At 41.1% G+C, this 12,079-nt stretch overlaps 2 protein-coding genes across 3 annotated transcripts in view; both read left to right on the top strand.

The window, feature by feature from the left end:
• LOC106085091 (uncharacterized) overlaps positions 1–12,079 on the top strand; it is a 75,638-nt gene that overhangs the window by 47,248 nt on the left and 16,311 nt on the right. The window contains exons 8-11 of the mRNA XM_059365747.1: positions 6,835–7,109; positions 7,185–7,754; positions 11,160–11,357; positions 11,414–11,686. Of these exons, the coding sequence (XP_059221730.1) occupies positions 6,835–7,109; positions 7,185–7,754; positions 11,160–11,357; positions 11,414–11,686 (1,316 nt within the window). The remainder of the gene's footprint in view (positions 1–6,834; positions 7,110–7,184; positions 7,755–11,159; positions 11,358–11,413; positions 11,687–12,079) is intronic.
• On the top strand, positions 69–11,784 carry LOC106085090 (epidermal growth factor-like protein). 2 transcript variants are annotated; one of them, XM_013249127.2, is made up of 5 exons: positions 69–385; positions 6,835–7,109; positions 7,185–7,754; positions 11,160–11,357; positions 11,414–11,784. In XM_013249127.2, exons 2-5 carry the CDS (start codon positions 6,883–6,885, stop codon positions 11,688–11,690), a joined length of 1,272 nt encoding a protein of 423 aa, XP_013104581.2. In that variant the 5' UTR covers positions 69–385; positions 6,835–6,882; the 3' UTR covers positions 11,691–11,784. The 2 variants fall into 2 exon arrangements, with proteins under 2 accessions (XP_013104581.2, XP_059220926.1); XM_059364943.1 differs by having other exon boundaries at positions 6,783–7,109.

The following is a 12,079-nucleotide window of genomic DNA, read 5'->3' as shown; positions in this document are numbered from 1 at the left end:
TATAGATGTGGAGATGCGCAATTATTGATTTCAATTGAAATTGAAATAGATTCATTAACAACATTAACATGAGGACTATACCTCTAATAATAAGGCGGCACAAAAGTATTAAAATAAAATCGGACTCAGCATATTGCTACTTTGGCTACTTCATTTGCAACCATCAGTGATTAGGAAGCTTTCTTCTTTGGAGTACACTTAAGCCTACATGGAGATTTTGTGTGGATGCATTTGTATAGAAGTCTCAAATGGTATATCCGGTACTGTATCAAGGATAGCACAGTGTACACAACCGCTGAACCAATGAACCATTTTTCACAAGTTACGCGCATATTCCTTCCACCTGCACTCACACTTACCAGTGTCTATGTGACTCCATCACCCCGTAAGTAAATCACGTCTCTATGGCTATCGTAGCAAACATTTCGCCCTGCGTTCCACAGTCACGGCCTTAGTGAAACACGTCTCTGGAACTGTAAAGCAAGCGATTTCCCAATGTCGCTTAGACCCTTAGGTAACTAAGTCATTTATCTTGCTTACTTTTCGTCTGTCTAGGCTATCGTCCCGCTACCCTACTATCTCAATCACGCCTTGAGTGTCTAACGTTTCTGTTCCAAAGAATCTTGCTTTTTTCCCAGTGTCACTCAGTCTTAGGAGCCTCTGAACCATTGTTAGCAAGTTTTTTTCGTCCGACCACAAACACCTTCTGGTGTTGCCTCACCTCAATCACGACATAAGGGTATCACGTCTCTATAACTGTAAAAGAAAGGTCTTTGGCCAATTTCCCTTAGAACCTGGGGTAATAAAGGAATTCATCTCGCGTACTTTCCGTCTCTCAAGGCCATCCTACCGCTACTCTACTATTTCAATCACGCCGTGAGTGTCTGACGTTTCTGCTTCAGAACATCTTGCGTTTTGCCCCGTATCACTTAGTCACAGGAGCCTCTGAACCTTTCAATGTTATGAGAGCTGAAATTAATTTGCGTGCTCTGTAATGTCTCTGGTAAAGAAAAAATTTGAGTAAGTCTGTCACTTTTGAAAAGACGGAGAAAGACAGACAGTTCGTTCTGATAAAAGCAATTCTCATCCAGAAATAAAAGAGCAAGTGGAAAAAAACAACGGAGTGTGTCTATGCCCCTCAACAATAATGTATGTCTCATTTCTCTGCTTGCTTTGGCTTCATATGGCACTCATCTGATGGGGTTCATTTGCAAACAACACACGATGTTCCAAATTGAAAATCAAATCCACTGAACGATTACCAAAACGTTCGCGCATCTCTCACTCTACTGAATATGTGCGTGTGTTACTGGCTAAACTTGTTTTTATGTGGCATGCGATACAGACAATTGCTTTGGCAAAACTTTGATTAACATGCAGTTCTCTGATCCGCCCCCTTTTTCCAATATAACCTAACCTAAACTTGAATCGGACAGCACTCATTCATATGTAAGAAGTTTGCCCCTGTTCCTTAATGGAATGGTCATGGTCAACTTTGCATTTGCATATCAAATTATAAGCCGATATGGGCCGTACTTGTCATGGCTGTTAAAAGTCATAGAAAAAAATAAAACTCTTAAAAAATGTCAAGCAAATCAAGAAATAATTGAGCCCTATAGAGACTCAGGAATCCAAATTGGGAGATCGGTTCATATCGCAGCGGTATCAGACTACAGACCGATTTAAACCATACTTGGCACAGTTGCTGAAAATCGAAACAAAACGTTATGTGTCAAATTGGATAAGAGTTGCTAGCGAGTTTTTTCCTTCTGGTGTTGACGCACCTCAATCACGATTTCAGTTGTATCACGTCTCTATAACTGTAAAAGCAAGGTCTTTGACCAATTTCCCTTAGAACCAAAGGTAATAAAGGCATTGATCTCGTGTACTATCCGTTCACTTAGCACTCGTCCTGGTATCCTAGTGCCCGCAAAACGCTGTGAGTGAATCACGTCTCTGTGACTATAAAAGCCAGCGTTTTGCCCTCTTTCAATCAGACACAAGGGCAATTGAACAGTTGCTCGAGAGTTTTCTCCCTCCTACCACTCCCACGTTCCACACACGCACGTGTGTGAATCACGTCTCCGAAACTATAACGGCCTGCATTTTTCTCAGTGTGCCCCAGATCCAGTGGCCACTATACCTTTGATCGCGCTTATTTTCATTTCGTGCTCCTACGCATACGTTCCGGTGTTGTAGCGGCACCATCTCGCCGTGAGTGAATCACGTCTCAATAAATGTAAACTCAAATGCTTTGCCCATTTTCCCTGTGATCCAAAGATAACTAAGCTATCGATCTGGTGGACTATACGTCCATGTATTCACTCGTCTTGCTATGCTAGCGCTTCGTGCTCTCATTTATACGTTCCGGTGTCACGTTTCTATTATTTGAAGCAAGGGTTTTGCCCTATTCCTCTTCGAACCAAGGATAACTAAGCTATCGATCTGGTGGACTATACGTCCATGTACTAACTCGTCCTGCTATGCTAGCGCTTCAATCACGCAACGTGAGTGTATTATATCCCTACAACCATAACTGCCAGCGTTTCATTCACTTCCACTCAGCCACTAGAACCATTGAACCATTGATCGCACATACTCATCGTCCGTCTACTTACTCATCCCGCTGTCCAATTGCCTCATTCAAGCTGTAAGTGAATTGCATATCGGTGACTATTGTAGCCAGTGGTTTTCTCAATGTCCCTCAGATCCAGGAGCCATTTACCGCTAGTACTGTACTTCTATCGACGCACACATTCCAGTATCCTAGCGCCTTAATCACGCCGTGATTGAATAATGTCACTGTAAACATAACAGCCAACGTTTTTCCTAGTGTTCTTCCGAAGCATAAGGCACTTAGCCATTGATCACGAGTACCAGCCATCTACTCACACGTTCAGGTATAGTTGAGCCTTAATCACGCAGTGAGTGAACCCCACCGACTGTAACTTTAATAGCCAACGTTTCGCCTGGTGATTTTCACACCCAGGATTCATTGATCTCGTCCGTCCAAACACACATCGCGGCGCCCTAGTGGCCCAATTACTTCTCTATGACTATATTTGTCAGCGTTTTCCTAGGGTCCCCAAGCCACAGGAGCCATTGTTTGTGCGTATCTTAGTCGAAAGCCCGCAGACATTCGAAGGATTAAAGCTAGGGGTTTGAAATTTGGCACAAATACTTCCTATTACTGTAGGTCGATTGGGATTGTAAATGGGCCATATTCGAACCATACTAAACACATTTGTTGGAAGTGACACCGGAACGGCACGTGCATTATTTCAGCCAAATTGGATGAGAATTGCGCCCTCTAGTGGCCCAAGAATTCAAGATCCAAGATCGGTTTATATGGCAGCTACATTATGTTATGGACTGATTTGAACCATGCTTAGCACAGTTTTTGAAAGTCATAACAAAACAATTCATGCAAAATTTCAGCTAAATTCGATAAGAATCTTGACTTCTTGAGCCATCTTCAGTTCATGAGCCACTAGAGGGCGCACCCTCTAGAGACAGCTATATCAGGTTATGTACCGGTTTGAACAATACTTAGCACAGTTTTTGGAAATCATAACAAAATATTTCATGCAGAATTTCAGCCCAATCGGATAAGAATTGTGCCCTCTAGAGGCTCAAGAAGTCAAGACCCCAGATCGATTTATATGGCAGCTATATTAGGTTATGAAGCGATTTAGACCATACATAGCACAGTTGTTGAAAGTTTTAGCAAAACACCTCATGCCAAAATTCAGCCCAATCGGATAAGAATTGCGCCCTCTAGTGGGTCAATCCCAACCGACCTATATTGATAAGAAGTATTTGTGCAAAATTTAAAGCACTTTACTCCTTTGAATGTTGGCGGGATTCCGACAGACGGACAGGCGGATGGACAGACAGACGGAGGGGCGGACGGACGGACATGGCTAGATCGACTTAAAATGTCATGAAAATCAAGAATATATGTACTTTGTGGGTTCTTAGAGGAATATTTCTTGGTGTTACAAACGCAATGACGAAATTAGTATACCCCCATCCTATGATGGAGGGTATAAAAACTCTTACAAAATATTTTCAGTTACCAAAATATCTGAACATATATAAATATCCAAAAACAAGTAAAAGCGTGCTAAGTTCGGCCGGGCCGAATCTTATATACCCTCCTCCATGGATCGCATTTTTCGAGTTCTTTTCCCGGCATCTCTTTTTAGGCAAAAAAGGATATAAGAAAAGATTTGCTCTGCTATTAGAGCGATATCAAGATATGGTCCGGTTTGGACCACAATTAAATTATACGTTGGAGACCTGTGTAAAATGTCAGCCAATTCGAATAAGAATTGCGCCCTTTGGGGGCTTAAGAAGTAAAATTGAGAGATCGATTTATATAGGAGCTGTATCGGGCTATAGACCGATTCAGACCATAATAAACACGTATGTTGATGGTCATGAGAGAATCCGTCGTACAAAATTTCAGGCATTTCGGATGATAATTGCGACCTCTACAGGCTCAAGAAGTCAAGATCCCAGATCTGTTTATATGACAGCTATATCAGGTTATGAACCGATTTGAACCATACTTGGCACAGTTGTTGGATATTATAACAAAACACGTCGTGCAAAATTTCATTCAAATCGGAAAAGAATTGCACACTCTAGAGGCTAAAGAAGTCAAGACCCAAGATCGGATTATATGGCAGCTATATCAGGTTATAGACCGATCTGAACCATACTTGGCACAGTTGTTGGATATTATAACAAAACACGTCGTGCAAAATTTCATTCCAATCGGAAAAGAATTGCACACTCTAGAGGCTCAAGAAATCAAGACCCAAGATCGGTTTATATGGCAGCTATATCAGATTATTGACCGATTTGAACCATACTTGGCATAGATGTTGGATATCATAACGAAACACGTCGTGCCAAAATTCATTCAAATCGGATAAGACTTGCGCCCTCTAGAGGCTCATGAAGTCAAGACCCAAGATCGGTTTATATGACAGCTATATCAAAACATGGACCGATATGGCCCATTACCAACCGACCTACACTAATTAGAAGTATTTGTGCAAAATTTCAAGCTGCTAGCTTTACTCCTTCGGAAGTTAGCGTGCTTTCAACAGACAGACGGACGGACGGACGGACATGGCTAGATCGATATAAAATGTCGCGACGATCAAGAATATATATACTTTATGGGGTCTCAGACGAATATTTCGAGTAGTTACAAACAGAATGACGAAATTAGTATACCCCCCATCCTATGGTGAAGGGTATTAAAACCATTTATTGGGTAAATACCATACTAAGTATGGTCAAAAACGGAACATAACCTACTATAGCTGCCATAAAAACCGATCCCGGATCTCGATTTTTGGAGCCTCTAGAGGGCACAATTTGTTGACATTTTTAATGAAGTGTATGGTCTGGACTTCCCACAACTATGCCAAGAATGGTGTAAATCGTTTCATAACCAGATATAGCTTCCATATAAACCGATCTCCCTATTTTACTCTTTCGGCCTCTAGAGGGCGCAATTATAGTTCAATTTGGGGTGAAATTTTGTACCAGTACTTATTTTATGTCGGTCTATTACCTGATATACCTCCCACATAAACTGATCTCTCGATTTTACTTCTAGAGCTCCTAGAGGGCGCAATTTTTATCCGATTTGGCTGAAATATTGCACAATGACTTCTACTATGGCCTTCATAATCCTAACCATGTAACCAGATATAACTCCGATAACATTCTAAATTATGAGGCCACCGTGGCGCAGAGGTAAGCATGTTTGCTTATGACGCTGAACGCCTGAGTTCGAATCCTGGCGAAAATATCAGAATTTGTCAGCGGTGGTTATCTTCTCCTAATGCTGGCGACATTTGTGAATTACTTTGCAATGTAAGAACTTCTGCCCTAAAGAGGTGGCGCACTTGCGGCACACCATTTGGACTCGGTTATAAAAAGGAGGTCCCTAATCATTGATCCTTATATTGAATCGGACAGCACTCATTGATTTGTGAGAAGTTTGCCCCAGTTTTCTTAATGGAATGTTCATGGGCAAATTTGCAATTTTTGCTTGGCAATTTATCCATTATCCTTTTTTGCCTATAAAGAGATACCGTACAAAGAACTTGACCAATGTGATCCACGGCACGACACGGCTGAACTTGGAACACTTTTTTCATGAGTTTCAACATTCTTTGTTAGTGTGATCCAAATCGATGTATTACTTGATATAGCTTCCATATATCTTGCGATTGGACATCTTGAGCCCCTGGAAGTCACAATGGTTTCCCGATTTGGCTGAAATTGTACGCTTAGTGTTTTGTTATTATTTCCTACAGACCTAATTTGTATTGTCCAAATCCTTCCAACACCTAAAATAGCTCCCATATAAACCGATATCCTAATTAGTCTTCCGCGGGCCTAAGAAGCCTCAGTGTTTGGTTGATTTGTCAGAAATTTTGTACATAGAGAAAACAGTAGTCCTTTAAGTAAGATTATGTATGTTATATTTTTAGTAGGAACCTTGGGGTGGGCTCCCAAGATTCGACACCTCCAAACTCCAGATTATTACATGTTTCAAGAAAATTTTTAAAACTTTTTGTTTGTTCGATTTTTTTTTTGCTTGTTTTTACATAACTGCCCTAATACAAAGTTGAAGCTCTACTTAATCTAAAAAAGACTTTCTACAAGAGCATCATTCACTCAACTCTTCCTCCTCAATGCTTCTTTTTGTCATTCTCCTCAGAAATCTTACAACCATTTACTCTTATCACTAGCAAACAGAAACCATTCATTGTTTTGATTTAATTTTGCCGCGATAATCTTCAGTTATACGGTGGACCTTACCCAATTGACACACAAACGCTCTTCCTCCTCATGATCATGATGATGGGAAGTTATCAACGAATACAAAACTATAATCGGCTAATCAAAATAATCTTATCGCTGGTATTTCTCTGTGCCACCACATTCAATTGCATTCAAACGCAAAAAGTAGTCAGATTTACAACGACAACCACAACGAAGCAGCCTTTCCACCGCTCGCCGGGACTATCGTTGCCGCGCAAGGATTTCAATCCACCGAAATGTAAAATCGAAGTGCCGTAAGTCGGAAAAGAAGAAGAGAGACGAGAAACTCTAAACTTAAAAAAGTACCTACTTTTCCCTATTTCTCTTAGAGCCGTCTTCTTCCAAACCGAGAAGGATATACCCATACGTGGCAACAGCACCTCTGGCAACATCTTTTACAATGAGCTCGATGTCTGCTGTCCTGGCTACAAACGCTACGATTTCGATTGGAGCAAATGTGTACCGGATTGCGGCAATAAATGTCAGAAAAATGGCTTCTGCATAGATGGTGGCATTTGCCAATGCTTTGATGAGTTTGTATTGAATCATCGCAATGATTGTGTGCCCACCTGCCCGTTGGGTTGTCCCAATGGCCAGTGTTACTTAAATGGCACTTGTGTCTGTAATAAGGGCTATATGTTGGATCCCACTAAAAAATATTGTGAACCCATATGCGAATTGGGCTGTGGACATCATGAGATTTGTGCTACACCAAATCAATGCGTTTGTGCCGATGGCTATGCTCGTTCTTCAGATTTTAAATTGGCTCACATTGGCTGTCAACCTGTGTGTATACCGGATTGTGGCTTTGGCCATTGTGTGGCACCCAACCAGTGTGAGTGCTTTCCTAACTACGAGAAGAAAGAAAATGGAACAGTGTGCATACATTTGGGATTTTTGTAAGTATTAAAAAATTTGTTAGGGCTGAATCTTATATAGCCACCACAATGGATCACATATGTAAAGAAATTGGGACGATTTTTAGCTAAAAGAAGAGGCTTAACAAATAAAAAGGTATTAGGTTCGGCCTGGCCTACCACCTCGGGTGTATATGTAAGCCCCCTTTCGCCACAATCTGGTGAAAATTGGACAACTTATGCGCCTAAATTCGGCACGGACATTGAGTGGTCTAATAAGTATAAGTCAAAGTTGAATTTTGTATTTAAAATTTCAACAAAATCGGGGAATAAATAATGCTTTAATTAGCCTCAGACCCTTAACCGGCATATCGGTCTATATGACAGCTATATCTAAATATAGTCCGATCAGAACCAAATTTGGTTCAGATGTCGGGAAGCCTTAAACTACTCACATTTCAAATTTCAGCAAATTCGGATGAAAAATAAAGGTTTTATGGGTATTAAACCCTATATCGGAAAATCGGTCTATATGGCAGCTATATCCAAATATGGTCCGATTTGGCCCGTTCAAGAACTTAACCAGCGTGCATCAAAAAGACGTATCTGTGCCAAATTTTAGCTCAATATCTCAATTTTTGAAGGCTGTAGAGTGATTACTACAGACGGACAGACACACGGACATCATTAAATCGTTTCAGAATTTTGCGGGGATCTGAAATATTGTACTTTGGGTCGGTCGGAACTTGATGTGTTGCAAACGGAATGACTAAATAAATATACCCCTATCCTACGGTGGTGGGTATAAAAAGGCAGGAGTAAAAGAATGATCGAGAGACCGGTTTACACGGAAGGTATATCAGGTTAAACAAGTAAAAGCGTGCTGAGTTCGGCCGGGCCGAATCTTATATACCCTCCAACATGGTCGCATCTGTCGAGTTCTTTGCGCAGTATCTATTTTTAGGTAAACAAAGTATAATGAATTTGGACAGAGGAGGAGCTACATCAAGTTATAGTCCGATTCGGGGCTCAAGAAGCAAAATCGGGAGATCGGTTTATATGGGAGCTGTATCAAGCTATAGATCGATTCTGACCATATTTCACACGTATGTTGAATGCCATGGGAGGAGCCGTTGTACAAAATTTGTGCCAAATCGCTAAAGAATTGCGCTCTCTAGAGGTTTAAGAAGTCAAGACCCAAGACCGGTTTATATGGCAGCTGTATCAGGTTATGGACCGTTTAGGAACATACTTCTCACAGTTGTTGGAAGTTATATCAAAACACTATGTGCAAAATTTCAGTCAAATCGGACGAGAATTGCGCCCTCTAGAGGCTCAAGAAGTCAAGACCCAAGATCGGTTTATATGGCAGCTATATCATGTTATGGACCGATTTGAACCATACTTGGCACAGTTATTGGATATCATAACAAAAAACGTCGTGCAAAATTTCATTCCAATCGGATAAGGATTGCGCACTCTAGAGGCTCAAGAAGTCAAGACCCAAGATGGGTTTATATGGCAGCTATATCAAAACATGGACCGATATGGCCCATTTACCTACACTAATAAGAAGTATTTGTGCAAAATTTCAAGCGGCTAGCTTTATTCCTTCGGAAGTTAGCGTGCTTTCGACAGACAGACGGACGGACGGACATGGCTAGATCGATATAAAATGTCGCGACGATCAAGAATATATATACTTTATGGGGTCTCAGACGAATATTTCGAGTAGTTACAAGCAGAATGACGAAATTAGTATACCCCCCATCCTATGGTGAAGGGTATAAAAATTATTTTGGCGCTTGGCTCAAGAAGTCAAATCGGGAGATCGGTTTATATGGGAGCTATACCAGGTTATGGACCGACTTGAACCATACTTGGCACAGTTGTTGGATGTCCCAAAAAGAACACCACGTGCAAAATTTCAGCCAAAGTGAACAAAAACTACGGCTTACGGGGGTCCGAGATGTCAAATCTGGAGATCGGTTGATATGAGAGCTATCGAAGTTGTAGACCGACTTGAACCGTACTTGGCACAGTTGTTGAAAGTCATAACAAAACACAACATGCCAACTTTCAGCCAAATTGGGCAAAAACTACGACTTCCAGGGGCTCAAGAAGTCAATATGGGAGCTATATCTAAATCTGAACCGATATAGCCCATTTGCAATCCCCAACGACCTACATCCATACTTAGTAAAATTGAAAATTTTGTCCATGAACATTCCACTAAGGAACAGGGGCTTACTTCTCACATATCAATGAGTGGAGTCCGATTCATGTTTAAGCTCAATGATAAGTGGCACCTTTTTATAGCTGAGTCCGAACGGCGTGCCGCAGTGCGACACCTCTTTGGAGAGAAGTTGTACCTTGCATAATACCTCACAAATGTTGCCAGCATTAGGAGGGGAAAACAACCCAGGTCTCGCCAGTATTCGAACCCAGGCGTTCAGCGTCATAGGCGAACATGCTCTGCCTCTGCGCTACGGTGGCCTCTACATCGATACATAGTATCTGAGGAAAATTTTAAACGGCTAGCTTTACACGTTCGACCTCTTTTGTGATTTCGACAGACGGATGGGCGGACGGACATGGCTAGATCGATTCAGAATGACGAGACGATGAAGAATATGTATACTTTATTGGGTCTTAGACGAGTATTTCGAGGTGTTACAAACGGAATGTCTATATTAGTATACCCCTATCCTATGCGTCCGATCGCTACTTGCAACTGTGCGCAGACACTTAATAATAATGTAGGTCTTTGGGGATTGCAAATGGCCCATATCGCCCCAGATTTGGAAATAGTTCCCATATAAAACTATTTCCCGATTTGATTTCTTGAGCCCCTGGAAGTCCGATTTAGATGAAACTTTGAACGTAGTGTTTTGTTATGATTTTCAACAACTGTGCTAAGTGCGGTTCAAATCGGTCAAGAACCTGATACATCTCCCATATAAACTGATCTCCTGATTTGACTTCTTGAGCCCCTGAAAATCTTAATTTTTCATTCTGTTATAACAACACTTATAACAACTGTGCCAAGTACGGTCCGAATTTGTCCATAACCTGATATAGCTCCTATATAAACCGATCTCCCGATTTGACGTCTTGAGCCCCTGGAAGCCTCAATTTTCGTCCGATTTGGCTGAAATTTTTCACATAGTGTTCTGGCTTTTAACAACTGTGTCAAATACGGTCCAAATAAGTCTATAACCTGTTGTATCTCCCATGTAATCCGGTCTCTCGATCATCCTTGTTCGGTTCCTAGAAGCTTTATTCCTTGCTGGTTTGACAGAAGTTTGGTATGCCCTTTAACTAAATTTATTTTTGCATAAATTTTTAGCAGAATCCATGGTGGTGGGTTCCCAAGATTCGGCCCGGCCAAACTTTGCACACTTTTACTTGTTCAACCTAACCTTACCTAACCTATTTTTTTTCTAGACGCTGTGACAATGGCTTTCATGCAACTAAGGATAGCTGCATCTGCAATCAGGGTTATCGCTATGATGAGAATACCACATCATGTCTGCCGGATTGTGGAGATGATTGTGAGAATGGGGTATGCAGATATCCCGGTGTTTGCAAATGTTTTAATGGTTATAAACGAAATGGACCTAGATGTGAAGCTGTTTGTGAAAAGTAAATCATGACATTATATTGAAGTTTCCCTCAGTCATAATTATTTTGTGTTTCAGTGGCTGTGGCTATTATGGCAAATGTATTTCTCCGGACATATGCGGTTGTGCCATCATCGATGGTCCTATGAAATCCTTTCAGAAATGTGAATTGGGCTATTGCACTTCCAATGGTCGTTGTCGCTGTCAAACAGGCACTACACGATTCATCAATCAATGCCTGTCACCCGACAAGGTCACCACCTATGCCACCATGCACCATTATAAGTTAAATGGCGCCTTTCTTGATGAATTCAATTTGTTAATCGGAAGATATTTTAATTTTACTCAATTGTGAGTTTAATTGGTCTAAAAATTTTCTTTAATTGGATAATTGACTTGAGTGAGAATGGTTGGCTTTGAAATAAATGGTAAATATTTTTAAAACTTGAGGTCAAACCAAACTTTTGCTTCTAGGAACCGAACAAGGAAGATCGAGAGGTTATAGACTGATTTGAACCATATTTGCCACAGTTGTTGGAAGTTACAGACCACCGCATGCAAAATTTCAGCCACATCGGACAAAGATTGCGGCTTATAGAAGACTGAAGAAGTCATATCGGGAGATCGGTTTATATGGGTGCTATATCAGGTTATAGACCGATTTAGACTGTACTTTGTGGAGATGTTAGAAGTCATAATGGAACATTACGGACAAATATTTCAGCTTCCAGGGGTTCAAGTCAA

This window comes from Stomoxys calcitrans, chromosome 3 (assembly GCF_963082655.1).
Source record: "Stomoxys calcitrans chromosome 3, idStoCalc2.1, whole genome shotgun sequence".
Lineage (NCBI taxonomy): Eukaryota > Metazoa > Arthropoda > Insecta > Diptera > Muscidae > Stomoxys > Stomoxys calcitrans.
Note: the sequence above shows the minus strand (reverse complement) of the source record. Positions and strands in the feature narration are given on the sequence as shown.

Coding starts and splice junctions, on each gene's coding strand:
- LOC106085090 (XM_013249127.2), top strand. CDS start 6,883: ATGATCATGATGATGGGAAGTTATCAACGAATACAAAACTATAATCGG. Junction 7,755..11,159: donor TGCATACATTTGGGATTTTT/GTAAGTATTAAA, acceptor TTTTTTTTCTAG/ACGCTGTGACAATGGCTTTC. Junction 11,358..11,413: donor TGTGAAGCTGTTTGTGAAAA/GTAAATCATGAC, acceptor TTTGTGTTTCAG/TGGCTGTGGCTATTATGGCA.